The sequence below is a fragment of the Acipenser ruthenus genome, chromosome 4, assembly GCF_902713425.1.
Source record: "Acipenser ruthenus chromosome 4, fAciRut3.2 maternal haplotype, whole genome shotgun sequence".
Taxonomy (NCBI): Eukaryota; Metazoa; Chordata; class Actinopteri; order Acipenseriformes; family Acipenseridae; genus Acipenser; species Acipenser ruthenus.
In genome coordinates, this window is record NC_081192.1 from 52,269,296 (window position 1) to 52,288,578 (window position 19,283).

At 37.5% G+C, this 19,283-nt stretch overlaps 1 protein-coding gene across 3 annotated transcripts in view; it reads left to right on the plus strand.

Annotated features, from left to right (window-relative positions):
• LOC117400377 (tyrosine-protein kinase Yes) overlaps nt 1-19,283 on the plus strand; it is a 59,890-nt gene that overhangs the window by 15,659 nt on the left and 24,948 nt on the right. For all 3 annotated transcript variants that reach the window (XM_034000247.3, XM_059022533.1, XM_059022534.1), the window contains 2 exons: nt 16,317-16,589; nt 18,482-18,581. In XM_034000247.3, coding sequence (XP_033856138.2) covers nt 16,325-16,589; nt 18,482-18,581 — 365 coding nt within the window. In that variant the 5' untranslated portion in view covers nt 16,317-16,324. The remainder of the gene's footprint in view (nt 1-16,316; nt 16,590-18,481; nt 18,582-19,283) is intronic.

Here is a 19,283-nt window from a genome sequence, read left to right on the forward strand (position 1 = left end):
GGGACGCCAGGCACAGGTGGGTACATGTTTTAATATGTTATATATCTTACCAATAATATCAATAGTAATATTCATGAATACTAAATAAAGTAATAAACCACAATATTATATAAAAATAACTTTTATTTATTAAATAACAATACATTTTATTTATTATATATCAATAACTCGTATTGTATAACAAGAACTTATTGTAAATCAATTAACTCAAAGTAAACAACTTAATTGTATCAACAAGTATGTGGTAAAAAACATAACTCATAGCAAACCCTACTTTACAGCATATAATAAAGGTCATTTGATATTTGATATTTTTACTTCAACCTGATATTCTGTCAACAAATATTGAAAACAAACTGGGGACCTCTGACACCACTTTGCCAATTACTGTTGGTGGAATGGCTTGAAACAGTCAATGTGCAGTCCAACATGACATTTGCAACATAAAACTTTAGCCTTCTTGCTGCAATGAGCACACCTTCTCTGCGTCTGATTTGTTTCTGGGTAGTGACCTTGTTCATCCCGTCGCACAGCTTTGGTCACTTTCTCCTTTCTCCAATGCCAGGAGCATTCCTCGCCTCAGCTGAAAACTTTAGCCTGTACACATTTACCACCTCTCTTTGAAAAGCCAGCAGGTCCAGGGATCTATTCTTGTGCCCTGCAGAGTTCCTATACAGAAGCCATGCATTCTGTATGGCCACATCAGGCATGAACATAAAGAAGGGAACCCACCACTTCTTTGAGCAGATGGAAATTCTGTAGTAGCTAATGTTTTGGTCCATTCTATCAACTCCACCCATGTACTTGTTGTAGTATCGAATTACCTGTGGCTCATCAACTTCAATCACCTTCTTCTCAGCCTGAGAGTAGTGCTTTGCCTTTCTGATAGGCATTACTGGCTGACAATTAGATGCCATCGTGACCACGCTGTTATCATTCCATCGTGTTACTATCACACGATTGGTAGAACTGTAGCGGTAGTTTTAGTCCCCGAGGACTTTTAGACATTGACTTTGTATCTAAAACAGGACAATCCTGCACTCTGTTAGCTCTCAGTATGCCAGTAGCTCCTATTCCTTTGTCACCCAAGTACTGCAGCAGTGGAAGTGATGTAAACAGATTGTCAGATGTTAGCTGGAATGTCACTTTCTTAGGTAATATTGAAATCAGTCCTGTCACCACAGAGCCACCCAAGCCAAGTTCAGGTAATGTAACACCTTTACCAGCATAAGGTTTGCACTGAATGAGATATCCAAGGTGAGTATTCAGACACCACAGCTTATAACCAAACTTGATTGGTTTGCTCTTCATGAACTGTTTAGCTGAGTGCTTCCCATAATAGGGAATCATGGCTTCATCTATACACAGACTTTGTTCAATCTGGAAGGCCTTGAGGAATCTCTCATTCATCATTTCATAGAATGGCCTTATCTTGCCATGCCTGTCTCCAGCAAATATCTGAGGATCTCTTCGAATCTATCACGTTTCATCAATTGTGATACTGCAACATTACATACATCTTCACTCTGTTCCCACGTCTCCTTGGTACAACAGCATTGCCGCTTATAAGCAGCACTGCTAAAAAGGCCCTCATTTCATCTGGACTGACAGTGAAGTTCAGCTTACCTTTGAAAGATGCATAGCACTTCCTTTGGTCACACAGGTATTGAATCACTTCGTCATCAAAAAATTGCTCAAACCAAAGGTGTGGCGCCCAGTCATTCTCAGTAATTTGCAGTGTAGTGCTGTTCCATTCAAATTTCTTCTGCTCTGTTGCTGGTAGATCATTCTTGTACCACCTTTGTCGTGCTGATTTAGCCTGTTTTCGAAGTGAATAGCTTGAGGTGGTGACCGTAGAAGAACTTGGCTGTACTTCCTCAGCATCAGTAGCTTCAGGTGGAGCATCATCGCCTTCACTTCTGCTGTCATAAACCTTTTGACCATGTCTGTACCCAGTGAAGTCTGCATCTACTCGCAGCTGCTTTCCAGACAGGTTATTCACACTACCTCCAGTGTCCTCATCTCCACTGTCTTCTGCACTATCTGCACCATCATCATCAGGTGGAGTAATAAAAATTCAGCCTCATCAAACTCTCCTGATTCTAGTATACTAACAACTTCATGAACACTGTACTTTTTCTTTGAATGTGCCATCTAAACTGTGAATAAAGTACTAAAGAAGGAAATGGGTATTACCTGTCAGACAAGCTGAATAAGATCACTGGTTTCATAGATTGTATTCCCTGGTACATGGGGAATCAACAATATATGGGAACCAGACACAACAATTATGGCACCAGACAAAAAACAATAACATCATCAACTATATTACCATAGAAAAAAACCTGTCTGCATCTGTGCCTGGCGTCCCATATATGGGACGCTACAAAAACAATGCTCAGTTTAGACAATATGCACATTTTTTTTATAAAATGGTTATGTACAGCTACGGCACACCCTGACCAACATAAATTCATGAAAAAATAAGAATGAAAGATAATGGCTAAATAGATTTGCATCAATATCTCTAAGCTATCGCTTCTTTGCGTGTTTTGCTCAATTTGAAAGATTGCATTTGATGCCGAGGGAAGACAAAACCTGGCAGCCAAATAATAAAAGCAGGAATAATAGAACTATAAGAGGGGAATATTTTACAGGTTTCATTATTTCATTTCAGTGAACACACACCCGAGGAGATGCACATTTTCACCCCGTCCCATATATGGGACGCTAGGCATTAATGGGTTAAAGGCAGAACTTATATTTAAATTAGAACACTTCTGATTATATATAAAAAAATATATATACAAAGGACTTGTTTAACAACTGAAAAGAATATGCGTGTGTCCGCATCAGATGCCCCTTACATTGTAATAATAATAAAAAATACTATATTTTAACAGAAGTAATTTCTATCTGAGCTGTGGTTGTTCATTACTGTTAACATTTTATGTCCAAAAGTAAAGCAGAACATTTGAATTAATCTCACAAATCCTAACTAATTTAACTATTGTACTAAATTCAGCTTCTTTTTATAGAATATTGCCATATAATCCAAGCACAACATGCTTTGAAACAAAAGAACGTAAAATCGGTAGATTTAATAGATTTATATAACAACAAAAACTGTATTGCCTTAATTTTTAGATCAAGAAAACATGAATACAGTAGGCCTTCTGATTTGGCTTGTCCAACGCAAAAGCAGAGGCCTAGTGTGTATCCTAGCAACTCGCTAGGCTTCCGTACTAGCACTAAAAGAAGCTCACTCTCACACACTCACAGTTTTAATGCAAACTGGCAACAGGAGACTTCATACTGTGTTCTAATTTGATGCATCGATTCACCAATATGTAATCGAAGCATCGGTTAATTGTTGCACCCCTAATATATATCGGATGTGCATTTTTGAAAATTAAAAATCAACTTGCCCCCTTACCATCGCACAAAACACACACACAATAGTAGAATATAACTTGTAGGATTTTGGTTTTATTTAACAGTGAACACAATCCATCAATTAGTGATTAACAGGGGCAAATGTAGCCTTGAAGTTTGACGGGTTCACTAAATTCTTCAAGATACACAAAAAGTTCCCTATGACCCCACCTCACCTCAACAAATTTATAACATACTTTTAAGGAAGTGTTCCTTTCAGTGCAGTTTGGAACACATTTGCTAGTAAAGTTAAGTAACATACTAAGAGTACAACTATAATAAGCAATAGCTGGTAGTTATTCAAATATAAAAATAGCTTCTCTATGTGCTGAATCCAGCTCCTGATGCACAGTTGTTTTAGTTTGAGACGCTGTCCCTCCTGGTTTTTGTTCCAACTGTACCCTAAATTACTTAATTGGACTGATTTAAGTGCTTATAAGAGTCTTAATTGGTCAAATTAATCAATTTAGTGCATAGTTAGAACAAAAACCAGGAGGGACAGCGGCCCTCCAGGACCAGGGTTGAGTAACCCTGCTCTAGAGTGTCCTGCGTCATGTTGTAGCTGGTTAAAGATGGTGTTTATGTTTTTCTCCATAAGTTGTTTAACAAAAAGTTCTATCCAAAATCAGTTCATTATTTAATTGTACCTGTTTAATGTGGAATGGAATGGCCCTCCTGAACTGATTGGCCATCCCTGTTTTGAACAATCATTTTTTTTCATGATAATTTTATTTTTCTTTATTAATGTCAGAATAGTTCATTACATATTGACAGTAGTTTACCAGACAGGTGAGGGCGAGGTTGGGAGTGATCTAAAGTCGATGGGTGGAAAGAGGATGTTTGTTCATTCCATAAAGTTGTCTTTAAACAAAGATAACTGAACCTGTATTACAGGATTGCTTCAGGAACAAAGTACGCATTTTATTTGAGTCACTGCACAAGTGTTTCCAAATTGCTGACACTACACTAAAAGAAAAATATAAAAAAGCAGCAGCTTTTGGCTGTTCTTGGTTTTTCATAATAAAAGCATAAAGCTGTCTTGGAATGCCTTCCTTACAGGCTCAATGTGTGCATTCATCAATACATGGTCTTTTGGTTCATCGCAGCTTCAGTTCTCTTGCCTTTCATTCCAGACTATAAACTGCGGTTTAGCAACAATAAGACAGGAAGGAAGCCTCATTTGACAGTGGACGCTGTAGGGTGCCATCATTGGCATAAGAACATAAGAACATAAGAAAGTTTACAAACGAGAGGAGGCCATTCAGCCCATCTTGCTCGTTTGGTTGTTAGTAGCTTATTGATCCCAGAATCTCATCAAGCAGCTTCTTGAAGGATCCCAGGGTGTCAGCTTCAACAACATTACTGGGGAGTTGGTTCCAGACCCTCACAATTCTCTGTGTAAAAAAGTGCCTCCTATTTTCTGTTCTGAATGCCCCTTTATCTAATCTCCATTTATGACCCCTGGTCCTTGTTTCTTTTTTCAGGTCAAAAAAGTCCCCTGGGTCGACATTGTCTATACCTTTTAGGATTTTGAATGTTTGAATCAGATCGCCGCGTAGTCTTCTTTGTTCAAGACTGAATAGATTCAATTCTTTTAGCATGTCTGCATACGACATGCCTTTTAAACCCGGGATAATTCTGGTTGCTCTTCTTTGCACTCTTTCTAGAGCAGCAATATCCTTTTTGTAACGAGGTGACCAGAACTGAACACAATATTCTAGGTGAGGTCTTACTAATGCATTGTAGAGTTTTAACATTACTTCCCTTGATTTAAATTCAACACTTCTCACAATATATCCAAGCATCTTGTTAGCCTTTTTTATAGCTTACCCACATTGTCTAGATGAAGACATTTCTGAGTCAACATAAACTCCTAGGTCTTTTTCATAGTTCCCTTCTTCAATTTCACTATCTCCCATATGATATTTATAATGCACATTTTTATTGCACGCATGCAATACTTTACACTTTTCTCTATTAAATTTCATTTGCCATGTGTCTGCCCAATTTTGAATGCTGTCTAGATCATTTTGAATGACCATTGCTGCTTCAACAGTGTCTGCCACTCCTCCTATTTTTGTGTCGTCTGCAAATGTAACGCGTTTGCTTACTATATCAGAGTCTAAATCATTAATGTAGATTAGGAATAGCAGAGGACCTAATACTGATCCCTGTGGTACACCACTGGTTACCTCACTCCATTTCGAGGTTTCTCCTCTAATCAGTACTTTCTGTTTTCTACCTGTTAACCACTCCCTAATCCATGTGCATGCATTTCCTTGAATCCCTACTGCGTTCAGTTTGAGAATTAATCTTTTATGCGGGACTTTGTTAAAAGCTTTCTGGAAATCTAAATAAACCATGTCGTATGCTTTGCAGTTATCCATTTTCAATGTTGCATCCTCAAAAAAGTCAAGTAGGTTAGTTAGACACGATCTCCCTTTCCTAAAACCATGCTGGCTGTCTCCCAGGATATTGTTACCATATAGGTAATTTTCCATTTTGGATCTTATTATAGTTTCCATAAGTTTACATATAATAGAAGTCAGGCTTATTGGTCTGTAGTTACCTGGTTCGGTTTTGTCTCCCTTTTTGTGGATTGGTATTACATTTGCTATTTTCCAGTCTGTTGGTACAACCCCTGTGTCAAGAGACTGTTGCATGATCTTGGTTAGCGGTTTGTAAATAACTTCTTTCATTTCTTTGAGTACTATTGGGAGGATCTCATCTGGCCCAGGGGATTTGTTTATTTTAGGAGCTCCTAGTCCCTTTAACACTTCTGCCTCTGTTATGCTAAAGTTATTTAAAATTGGATAGGAACAGGTCGACATGTGGGGCATGTTGTCCGTGTCCTCCTTTGTAAAAACCTGTGAAAAGTAATCATTTAATATATTTGCTAATTATTTTTCTTCATCTATGATTTTGCCATTTGTGTCTCTTAGACATTTAACCTCCTCTTTGAATGTTCTCTTTCTGTTATAATATTGGAAAAACATTTTGGAATTGGTTTTAGCCCCCTTAGCAATATTGATTTCTATCTCTCTCTTGGCCTTTCTATCTTCCTTTTTGACTTGTGTTTGCAGTTCCAAGTACTCTTTCTGTGTGCTTTGTTTTTGGTCCCTTTTAAATGCTCTGTAAAGTGCCTTTTTTTGATGAATATTTTTTTTAATTGATCTATTAAACCATTTTGGCCATTTTGTTTTAGATTTAGATTTGTCTACTTTTGGGATATAATTATTTTGTGCCTCTAGTACTACATTTTTAAAAAACAGCCACCCTTTTTCTGTGGATGTTTTCTCTATTTTACTCCAATCTACTTCTGTTAGTCTCTGTTTCATACCTTCGTAGTTTGCTTTTCTAAAATTGTAAACCTTAGCTTTAGTCATTACTTTTGGGGTTTTAAAAAATATTTCAAATGAGACCATGTTGTGGTCTGAGTTTGCCAATGGCTCTCTGACCTCTGTTTTAGTTATTCTGTCTTCATTATTTGAAAAGACTAAGTCAAGGCATGCCTCCCCTCTAGTCGGTGCCTTGACAAATTGCGTTAGGAAGCAGTCATTTGTCATTTCCACCATTTCAATTTCCTCCGTCGTGCCCCCCATTGGGTTTTCCCATTTTATACAGGGGAAGTTGAAATCCCCCATTAGTATGGCTTCTCCTTTTCTACACGCATTTCGAATGTCATTGTATAACAGATTATTTTGCTCAGCGTCTGAATTTGGCGGTCTATAGCATGCTCCTATTATTATGCCCTTTGAATTTGTGTCCATTATTCTGACCCATATTGATTCTGCATTGTTTTCTTTGACCTGATTTAACACCTGGGCTTCAAGGCTATTTCTTATGTATAGCGCTACCCCTCCGCCTCTTCTGTCCTGCCTGTCTTTCCTATACATTGTGTACCCACTAATATTATATTTGTCTCCATCACTCTCAGACAACCAAGTTTCTGTAACACCTATCACATCGTAGTTGCTTGTTAGTGCAGTAGCTTCAAGTTCTAACATTTTGTTTCTGAGACTTCTAGCATTAAGATAAATACATTTAATAGTGGTCTTACCGGAGTTGTTGCCCTTGTTTTGATGTAGTCTCCCTTCTGTTTTTTTGTTTTCTCCCCCCTTCCTTTCTAGTTTAAATGCTTCTGTACCGCCTGAAGGATCCTTTCTCCGAGTAGATTGGTTCCCTTTCTGTTTAAGTGCAGTCCGTCCCACCTGTATAGATAGTCCTTGTTGTAGAAAGTGCTCCAATGTTCAAGAAAGTTGAAGCCTTCCTGTGTACACCACGATTTCAGCCATGCATTTTGATTATGTATTTCCAGCTGTCCATATGGTCCTTTGCAAGGCGCCGGCAGTATCCCAGAAAATACCACAGTTTTGGTCTTGTCTTTTAATTTCCTTCCTAGCTCTCTGAATTTGTTTTGCAGGGATCTTGGCCTGTCTCTTCCAATGTTGTTTGTACCAATGTGGACGACTACTACCGGGTCATCTCCTGTTCGTTCTAGGAGCCTGTCCACATTCTCAGTGATGTGCTTGACTGAGGCTCCTGGAAGGCAGCACACTGTTGTAGTAAGGGGGTCCAAACTGCGAACTGAACGTGCAGTGTTTCTCAGTATGGAGTCCCCAACAATCATGACCTCCCTTCTTTTTGCTGCCTGGTCAGCACTGTTTATAGGGTCCTGGGTGTTGTTTCTTTCATTCTTGTGATGTTGGTTTTGGTCATCTAAATGTTGAAGTGGCTCAAATGTGTTGGCTGTCTGGATTTCTGGTGGTTGTGTTTGACGAAGTTTCTTTCCCTGCTTCTGCCTATCTGAACCCAGCTGTTTCGACTCTCTTCCATCTCCCTGTTGGCTTTCAGTCTGCTAGGGTTGCAGACTTCCATGAATTGTGGGTGTGTCAGCTCCTCAAGCTCCTGTTGCTGTCTCATTTCCTCCAGCTCCTTTTCTAGCAGGCTTAATCGCTGAAGCAAGTCCTGGATGGTGCTGCACTTTACACAAACTTGGTTGAGCTCTGTTGGGTTTTCTCGGATTTCCCACATCATGCAGTTGTCACAGATTACTGGCTTGAATACCATTTTTTTTTGTTTGGTTTAGCTTCTGCAGCTGTTTGTGCTGCGTGCTCCGCTCCTCCCCCGTGTCCCAGAACGCCGCGGGATTTGAATCCGCTGCTCCGAGTTTCAGCTGATCAGAAAAATACACGCAGCTGCAAGGCTTTAAGCTGCAATGTTTTCTGATTAAAGCAACTCCAGATTTAAAGATGTAATTCCTCCTTTCTGCTTCTAACTGCGTTGTACTTGTCCACTCGTACTTCTCCCACGATGTCGCTTCCACACGCTGTCGCTGGGAAGTCTGCCTGCCTTTTGTTTGTTTGTGTTTGTGCTGCGTGCTCCGCTCCTCCCCTGTGTCCCAGAACGCCGCGGGATTTGAATCCGCTGCTCCGAGTTTCAGCTGATCAGAAAAATACACGCAGCTGCAAGGCTTTAAGCTGCAATGTTTTCTGATTAAAGCAACTCCAAATTTAAAGATGTAATTCCTCCTTTCTGCTTCTAACTGCGTTGTACTTGTCCACTCGTACTTCTCCCACGATGTCGCTTCCACACGCTGTCGCTGGGAAGTCTGCCTGCCTTTTTGGCATATTCCACCATTGAAACAAAATGCCTCGGTGTAAAACCAGCCAAAGTTGTTTTTAACAAAACATCATCATTTCTAATAAACTTTGTTTTTCCCCCCTTTCCAAATGTTATAGAAGGGTACAAACCATTGCTTTCCCAGCAGAACTTGCAGTAGTGTCTGAGTGCCAGCAGGTGCCACTGGTCCAGCAGAGCAGCTCATCTAGGGAAGAAGATTTTTTTTGTCATTGAACTTTGTTACAATGTAAGGAGAGAGAGAAAATGCCAATACTCTTTACAGTAGCTGTTTGTTGTACAGTTTGGCATATACAGTGCTCCCCCTTTTATAAGGCAGCCATTTTCTACTGCAGAACAGGTTATAAGGCAGTACGGTCATGGCTCCCATGTGCCCCATAATGCCATTACACTAACACTAGTATTCTTGTAATAAGGTGGAACACAAATATGGTCTCTTAACTATGGCTCCCGACTACAGAGTTTTATAAAGGGGAGCACAGTATTTTATGGACCTGACATACAAGGGGAAATGTTGCTGGTTTAGAAAAAGTAGGATTTTGAAAACTAAAATTGTAATTTGTTTTCAGTAAATTAGATTTACATGATTTGCCTTCAATTTTTTTATTAGAAAAATACAGTAGATTATGTACAATAGTTATTTGAGGTATTGAGCCTACTTCTTGATAAATAACAGGACAAAGTATTGTACAAATGTTTTATTTCAAACTGATGCTATGTAAATGAAGACGTATTTGTTGTTGATGCAGCTTTGAGGCATTTTTGAATGTTCTCACTCAGGAGACTGTTCCACCACCTATAGTATCTTGAAATGGTGGGAAGACCTGTATCATTTGTTAGATTTGACGTACAATAACCTTAAAGCTTACCTTAAACTTTCGTCTCCTGTGCTTGGGGGGGGCGGGGGGGGAGGGGGGTTTATGTCATAAAGTTGCAATTAAGCCAAGAAAAAATCTCAGATTTCAAGTACACAACATCCAGTGGAATTTATGGATAGATAGAACAAAAGCATAGCTGAAAAGAATGGCTGGTGGGCCTAATATTTGCAAGGTGCAGCTCGGTTTAAATGTGCTATAAATTGCATTACCATAGTAAAAAACAAACAAAAAAAATCAACAAGTTACGGTACCTTTTTAAAAAGGTTAATCGTACAGGTGTGTGTTGATGAGTTTCCTAAATGTAAATCTGTCCCTAACCCATTACTTCCAGTAAACTACTAATCCATTGTGTTTACTGTTTTTGGGCAATTTGCAGTCACACCACTTCACAACCAGTTTGCTCTAGGGAGCATCCTTTCAGTAGCATGATGGGCTCCACCAATACACATTAATAAACAGGGTGAAAAACTACATTTTAGTTAGCTTGTATTTGAAACTGTTTTGAAATGATTCAGGTTTTCACATTTGATTGCATTTTGACTTTAGTTATAACTAATAGGTAATATGTTGCTATTATTATGTTGGTAATACTGTATTCTTGCCCATCTGATGCAGCTCTTTCAATCATCAAGAGGTCTAGGAAAATAACACCACTCATATCAGACATACTGTAAACCCAGCACCCTTAGTATTTTGACTTGTATTTTAAATATGGCTGTCGAGCGATTAAAAAAATTAATCACGATTAATCGTACGATTAAAAAAATTAATCTTAGTTAATCTCGGTTTTAATCGCATATTAAATTGTTACAATTTCTACATCCATTGAATTTAAATTTGTTTTATTACTGATGCTATTGTTTTTATTATCCTTAACTAAATAAAATTGTTTAAAATGTATTTATGTATTTATTTAACCAGGAAATTTACCCATTGAGACCGACAGCAAAATGTACTAGGGGCAATAATTTAGAAATTACAAATACAACCAACACAATAAAATGTGCGGTTTAAGCTTGATTAGCAGCATACAAAGATCAGAAAACATAATACATAGGATATCTATTTTTAAATGTGATTGTGAACTGAAATAATTATTTTTTTTTTTAAATTAAATTAGAAATAGGTAGCTATAGTAAGCACTTCTAGGAAATGAACTGTTAATTGTGAATAGAACATACAAAAAAACTGTCATCATATCCAAAAACTGCAAACTAACAATTGTTAGGCTTTACATACTATGTGCAAAAAAAAAAAAGGAGCAACGCAGTCTAACTCCTTTATTATCACGATCATACTTAGCTTGATATGGGATTGCAGCGATCCTGCATTTCTGTCGAAACCGGTGGGTTTAATTTGTTGTTATTTAGTATTTTGAGAGATGAAGGTGTGTTCAGCACGCAGCAGACTAGATGTACTCGTGTTTGATACTGGAACTCACTTTGACAGTAGACAAGTAAGCGTCTTTCTGTCCAGTGAGCCCGTCAAAAAAAAATCCCATCAATTTTTAGTGCTTTGCTCCATTAAGCGGTTCAGTGACTAACTTTCTATTTAAACAATAACTGCACTCAGACACTCAATACAATGTTGCTGCGGTCGGAATTGAAGTACGATGTGCCGAAAGGCTCAAGACACAGCAATGTGATTAACGCTCGTTAATAATTAATTTACGCGTTAATCGCAGAAATTATCTGCGATTAATTGACAGCCCTAATTTTAAATATTACTATAGACCCCAAAAAAGTAATTGAACTTATACTTAAAATTCCTATCAAGGATAGGGATGTCACAATATCAAATTTGGACGGTATGGTAACCGTCAAAAAAAAATATACCACGGTTATCGCCGTACCGCGGTATAATTTCATTTTTTTGTAATCCGTTTTTAAATGGCTATTTAAAGAAATACACTCAAGCCAAGTCATTTTTTAACAAGAAAAATAACTTTAAAGTTTTAAAACAAATACAACACACTGGTACTACAGTTCTATCAGGCACTACCTAACTGGAAGTAGTGTTCACTCCAGCTGACACAGGCTCAGCAAAATAATGCTGCTTTTTTTCAAATTACTGTGGAGAAACACCAAAATATTAACATTTTCTGGGCTCAGTCTGAAACGGAAGGATGTAAGGATGTGACCACTGCAGCTGAATGCTGAATGCAACTGAATAACCTCTTCATCTGTAGTTTGGACGGCATTCTATTAGTTAAGAGAAGCAAAGTGATATCTAGCAATAGCCAATCGAGTGCGTTTTAAGACATGCAGTGCCCGCCCACTGATCTCTCAGCAGAGTGCAAAATTTAATGATGAGAAGACGGCGTCTGCAAATTTATTTGTTTGTTTTGGACTGCATGTGAACAGCAACGAACACAAAGGAAAGAAGAAAAGTTAAGGTGGGTATGACACCGTTGCAAAGTTAAGAGGCATCTATGGGACTTTTTTCTTTTTTTTTTCCCAATGGCAATAAAATTGTTATAGTTTTTGAATACATAAAACCAAAATACCTACAACACTATCAACTCGAGGAGATGGCAAAATATTTACAATACTGTTTGTGTGAGCTTACTGCATTTCTCTTGACCGATACGATACTACTTTGGTTTGGTAAATTATAGGAAGGCAGTGATGAAAAGCATGTTGTTGCTGATATTTTCGAGTATTTGTGTTTAATTTACTGACAATCGTGTTTGCTAGCGATCATTGTTTAGTAGGGCAGTTTATATTAAATATGACGTCACTTATTTAATAGCCTACTCGAATAATCTCATGCATGGCAGTTTTCAGAACTTGATGTCTGTGTTCATTAGTTAGTTCTAATGAACACAGTGGCTCACCGATGGACAAACGGTGAATAAAAAAACGTGCCCATAATACCATAAACCGTGTGAACTCGGTAATCATGGTATAAAAAGATGGTTGTGGTTTCAGAACCGTGGCAGTTTGTACCGCGGTTTACCGTAAGGCTGAAATTACTTAATATTCTGTGCAACATGCAGCTTTATGATGCTAGCATTTACCTAAGTCTTTCACTGCCCACTTAGATATTTTAGACCCTGTCCACACAACATAACCGATGTCGAGAACCATACTAAAAAAAAGTTTTAATTAATCCAGCTCAAAGCGTCCACACTAAAGTACCGTTTTCATGTTCAGTCGGTCTTAATGCGTACAAACACTATTAAAATAGTTTGGTTACAGTTCGTAGCAGCACGATGGCCTGTGGCATTGTCTGCTTACAACCTTACAAATATGGAGTCCATGCCCACAGAAGACATGGCACTGTTTAGGATGAACATTATGGGTTTGTTTCTTAAAAACACAAGGTATCCGCGATGGAAAAGGCAGCAAGTCTCACCAAGAGACCGTATTGCTGGTGGGGAGGTTTAATTTCCCATTAAGAGATCTCTGTGCATGGCTACTGCCTGCCTACGAAGGTGCTTGGTGTAAAATAATTTAAAAAATAGTTGCTGCTAAGGAGCAGCGCAAGCGCAAGAACTGGTTTATTTTGCCAATTTTTTTTTTTTTTTGCCCTACAACTGTATGAAAATTGGAAAGTCCCAAGCATACATGTGGTTGTTATACTTAAATGGAGTGTATTTTCATACAGCATTAACATGATTTAAAGCCCTGGTCGTTTATAGAGCGGTCACACCAGAACGCGAAAGGGCTCCGATATATTGTACAGCAAATGCCCCTAATACCCCAGGGGTAAAGACTGTATACTTTGACTTCATGTTTACAAACCATTTTATCTGATATTATATTTCTTTTATATATACCCATGGTGATGCTTTCTTTTTGTTTACAATGATCATGCCAATCCTATTTTAGCTCTCTTCATCAGATTTGCCTCCAATGAGCATGGCACAGCAAGTGCACGAGTTACTCTTTCAGTCTCTAATAGTGTTGTTATCCTCTTGAAGAAGATTAAATCAGCTGAAGATTAGTTTAGAAGTGGAACATTCAGACCATCTATTAATCTGTCAGAGGGAAGCAGCTCCCTTGCTGTGTACCTTAAAAGGTCAAAGCTGAGAGAATGATTGTTTTGTCCTTTCCTTCTCACAGGAGCAATTCAGAAAGGTTTTAGTACAGTTCAGTAAAACTACAGTACTTTCAGTACAAGATTTTAAGGCTGCATTCACTGGGTCCGTTTTGAAACAGTCTGGTTTGTTTAGTTTGAAATAAAGTATCAATCTGCTTGCTGTTCACACTTACCTGTGAGCAAAGGGACTGAGTTCATTTGGATGCAAGCTAAAGTTAGTTTTGTTTTTGTCCATTTTCATTTTTTTCAGGACTGAGTTAGTTTCTGTTCATAATGCAGTTTGCAAGTGCACTTGTTTTGTTGGTGTGAACCGGATGTTTATAATATCCTGCAAGGTATCTTGAAAGATGGAAGCTATTGAAGTATTGCTTCAGTTTTTAATAGCATGTTTTAATCATGTTTTTTTTTTGGGGGGGCGGGGGGGGGGGGGACTTTGTTAATGTAATAAATATATTTGTTGAATACTGCAGAATTCAGTTACACTGCACTGTTCTCCTACTATAGACATTGAACAAAGTAATCTTTTTTTTTTTTCCAGTTCGACTTGGCTTTTGGTGTCTGACCAAATTTCTATGAGCGCTTTAGTTTCTTGCACTGTCATGTAAAGGGTTACCAGATTTGCATAGTGAAAAACGGGTTTTTGTTCTTCACTGATGCCATAGCAACTCAGAATCTGTTAAAATAACAGTTTAATAACAAAATAGTTTAAAAATGATAACGACTGTTTTCTTTATTGTCAGATAAAAAAAAAGATCAGCTATTAGTATTACCACTTAAACGTGTGACTAACACATAATCAAAAGATCAAACAAATGATACAATCCAAAACAATTTATTAACAATTTTACTGTTTCCGACCGGGACAAAAAACGTAGGATGTAAACTGGGACAATTTAGTTTTTACTCTACGTGTAGTGTTTACTTCCGAGTCAGGTTACCTTGTATAGTATGTTTCCTATGTACAAAAGGACCGAGTCCTGCAGTTGTTCACATTGAGGTTTAGCAGGCAAACCAGACTCGGTGCATTTGCTAAACAGACCGAGACCACCTCTTTAGGAGGACTCGGTCTGGTTCGTTTCCCAAGTGGACTTTGTTGTTCACACTTTACACCAAACGTACTGAGTGCGGACCAAACCCTAGTGGATCCAGTGTGAACACAGCTTAAGATGAATTGGCCTAACTGATTGTATTGAAGTCAAATTTCTCTATCACAGACAAGGTCTACATTTTTGATCTGGAGTTCGGCAATACATTAGTCTGAGATTCAGTAACTTTGCATTGCTTTATCTGTTGTGTTCGCTGGGGCAAATTTCTAAAGGAGATGCGATTTTAATCCTGGGGTATATGGAGTTACCCTGATTGTTTGTATGTTGCACTAACATATATAGTACTGTACATGTAGTGGATTATATTGGTAAACTTTTTCATTTTACTAATTGCTGTAATTTTGAATTTACAGCCATGGCGGGAAAGTACTGTCTATGCTGGTTTTAGCATGTTCAGAATAGTTTACTAAATGGGGAGCCACTGCTTTTTCAATGGCTTTTTAACAGACTTGAGATACAGACTAAATTAAGGTTACCCTTCACTATTACAAGTAACCTAATATGGATGACATGCATTTGGTCATGTGACTGTAGTTTGTGGATGCTAATGATCTAATTCATACAGTTGTGTACTGTGTATGCTTCACCAAAGGACAAGCTGTATTTGTTTTTGAAAAATGTGCTCTTTTGTGGCATTCATTTTACAAAACTATCACTACATTTTATTGTGGTAAGGCTGTAAAGGTTTAAGCATTTAAACAGTAAGAAGTTACATTATTTATACTGTAGCATCTTAATTCATTTAACCACTGTAATTGAAAACTGCACTTAAACCAATGAACATATAAAGATGACTTTAAATGCCAAATCAAGACCACGTTTTCAGTGATAGTTTAAACAGCAAACAACCATTTACACAGAGGGTTTTAATGTTTAATTAATAGATAATAGATTTACAGCCTTATATTTTAGAGAACTGTGAGGATGCAGGAGTTTACCTTTTGCAATGAGAGACATCTGTGGATATTGCAAAGATTAAAAAAAAAAAAAAAATCTTGCTGTGCCATCTGTTCTAAGTGTTCTGCATTCCTGACACATGCACACACATTTGGCCAAATTATAATTCTGCCTGAATATTTATAAGAATGACGACTGGTCTCTCTGTGATATTTGTTAATGTACAATTTGTTTTTAAATGAGGAAAAAAAAAAAAACTTTTCACACATCCATAAATTGTAATCCAAATTTACAAGCCATTTTCTTTTTTCCACAGACGTGACAATGGGTTGCATCAAGAGTAAAGAGGACAAGGGTCCAACTATAAAATACAGACCTGAAAACACTCCAGATTCTATAAGTGCACATGTTGGACATTACGGACCAGATCCCACACAATTAAGTCAGTCTCCAGCCTCTAAGGGACCAATTCCTAACTATAACAGTCATTCCATGACGCCGTTTGGAGGATCTTCTCTGATGACACCTTTTGGTGGGGCATCTTCATCCTTTTCTGTTGTAACAAACCCCTTTCCAAGTGTTATTACAGGTGGGTTTAAAAAGTCTATAAGGATATATTTATTTAATTTTCATCCCCCCCCCATAGAAGTATTCTGAATCTCAATACAGATTCTTTCTTTTAAAAATAAGTTTTGGGATTGCTACATGAAGTCATTTCACCAAAGTATGCATCAATAACAGACCATGAGGTATAGTACTGTACACACAATTAAAATAATCATTGTATACACTACTAATGTACATTTTTGTAGTGATCCGAGAATGCACACATTGAAAATCCCCAAGATTTTTTGTGTTATAGTTAGTGTATCCAGGGCTTTTAGCACATTCCAAGAATGGTTAGGATATTTTCACCTACAGTAGAATCTACAGCATTGTTCTAGATCACCTTCCAAAAGAGCCAATTGCCATAGATTTAGAGAATGTCAACAATTATTGACTCAAGTCCCTTGCATTGTTAGAATGACATCTGACGTTAAGATATAATTTAAAAAATGTGCAGGTGATAATCTCTTGCTGTAAAATTCACCCAGCCTACTCCTTCATTCGCATCTGTTCATTACACTTAGAGTTTGAATAAATTGGTTGACCATTAGGAATGATATCTTTGTCATGTTTGCTGTTGATTGCTTGAGATTGCTCAATCGATTTCAGTAAACTTGATTGCAAGGATTGCTGTGCCCTGTCATCAAGTCCCACAAATTGAGTGCGCCCAGTGGTACAGTTTTAGGAACGTCTGCACTAAAAACAGCAGCCTCCCAGTGTAAATCCTTTTGCATTTGAAAGTCTGACAATATGTTTACTCTGCCCTTTCTAAGCTTAGTCAATACATTTTTATACAATTTCTATTAAAATGAGAAGGGTGTTTGTCTACCAGTGTGTGCTTGCACATGATTATGCTCAAATATCTATTAATAGCTGAGGGTGGTGTTTTGGTTGAACAGATTGTTCTGTTTGTTATAAATCTGTAATTCTGCCTGTTTCAGTCCCCCACCACTCAGAAGTCATATACACATTTATCAACCTCATGGAATGTGAACATGGAAACAAACATACAAGCAAGAACATTTAGAAACTGTAATTATGTTAGCAAACAAGTCAACAAAGATGGGAGTCTGAGCTGAGCATGTGCCCTGTGTTGCATACCGTCGCTGTACTGCAGAGCAGCATTTGTAAAAGGCTACTTTAAGGTGCTGCATTAAGATTGCTGTTTATTGTAAGGTTGCTTCATAATTAGGCATCTTCATAAGGGGTGAGCTTATAGTTTTTTGTACGTTTTGACCTGGTTCATCTTAATCCTTTTGAGACACCGTCTTTCACCAACATGAAAATTCCTCAGGCAAAATGTAATGATTTCCTTCATTTTGGCCTTTGACATACAACAATGTGATTCTTTTGTGGCAATGACTTTTCAAAGCTGCTACCATTACACTGTCAATGCCTCCTATTTCTGAGTGTGTACTTACTTGCATAGTTAAAGGTCGGTGACTTCAATATGAATGTCAGGTAAAAGTCATGTGGTTTCTTTATGATGGACGGTGCTCATTATTAAGTCTTCATGTTTTGTACACAGCTGTATCATTTTAGTAAAGTTACATTATAGGTTTTCAAATAAAGTAACACTATCCACATGTGTACACATGTTCTCTACGATTCTTTTGATCAGCTTTGATTATTGGTGTTGTCCAATTTAAACTATTTTGTACCTATTCCTCTACCACTTCTTTTTTTCACATTCATTTCAATTCATGTTTAAACAGCAGTTTCAATCACAAAATTGCATTAACAAAAAATTACATTACTAAAAAAAATGCAGTTAGTTATTGAATAGGCCTTCTGGTACATGCATTTGCTTTTGATAATGTTTTACTTTGTTTTGGATAATGTGAACTTTTATTATTTTTGAATCTCTGCATTTAGGTGGTGTTACAATTTTTGTGGCCTTATATGATTATGAAGCTAGAACTTCAGATGACCTGTCATTCAAAAAGGGTGAAAGGTTCCAGATCATTAATAACACGTAAGTCTACAATTGCATGTTTCTAAGCTCACTGAAACACCTATTATAAAAGCACAACTGAAACAATAACCGGGATTACATAAATAACATTTTCCCTCTGCCCTTAGAAACTGCTGCAACAAATTCAGCCTCTTTAAAAGTAAGTTGTTCACATGAGGTTGAAATGCAGTCCTTCCAGAAACCCTCAGCTGCTTCACAGATTAGACATGTCAGTTTTCAGCCAATCCATATTGAGTTGTGTGGTATATGCTGCAGCAAGTCAGTCACATGCATGACAAGTGTCATCTGCACTTCATTTTTCAATATACGTTTCACAAGTTTTATAAATCCTATTGGTAACTAACTATTCCTTACCTCATGACACCTCTAAGAATTCCCTTTACCATCAAGTCTATTCAAAAGGGAGAGTACAAATTTTTGTGTAGGTATTTCAAAATGTGTTTCTTAAATATGAAATGTGTTTTAAGTGTAGTAAATAACTAAATTAACATGAACAGCTTTTGTTAAATGTATGACAATTGCTGACTAAAATACTGTAAACTTTAAATAATCCATTGATTGCCCATGATTGTTCTAGTTGAGCCATAGGTCAATTTACAAAATTTATACCAAGGTTATTCTATGGCTACACCAATAAATGACTGGGAAATGTTATATCAAATAAAAACCAGGAACATAAAACAAACACTTAGAACCTTATTT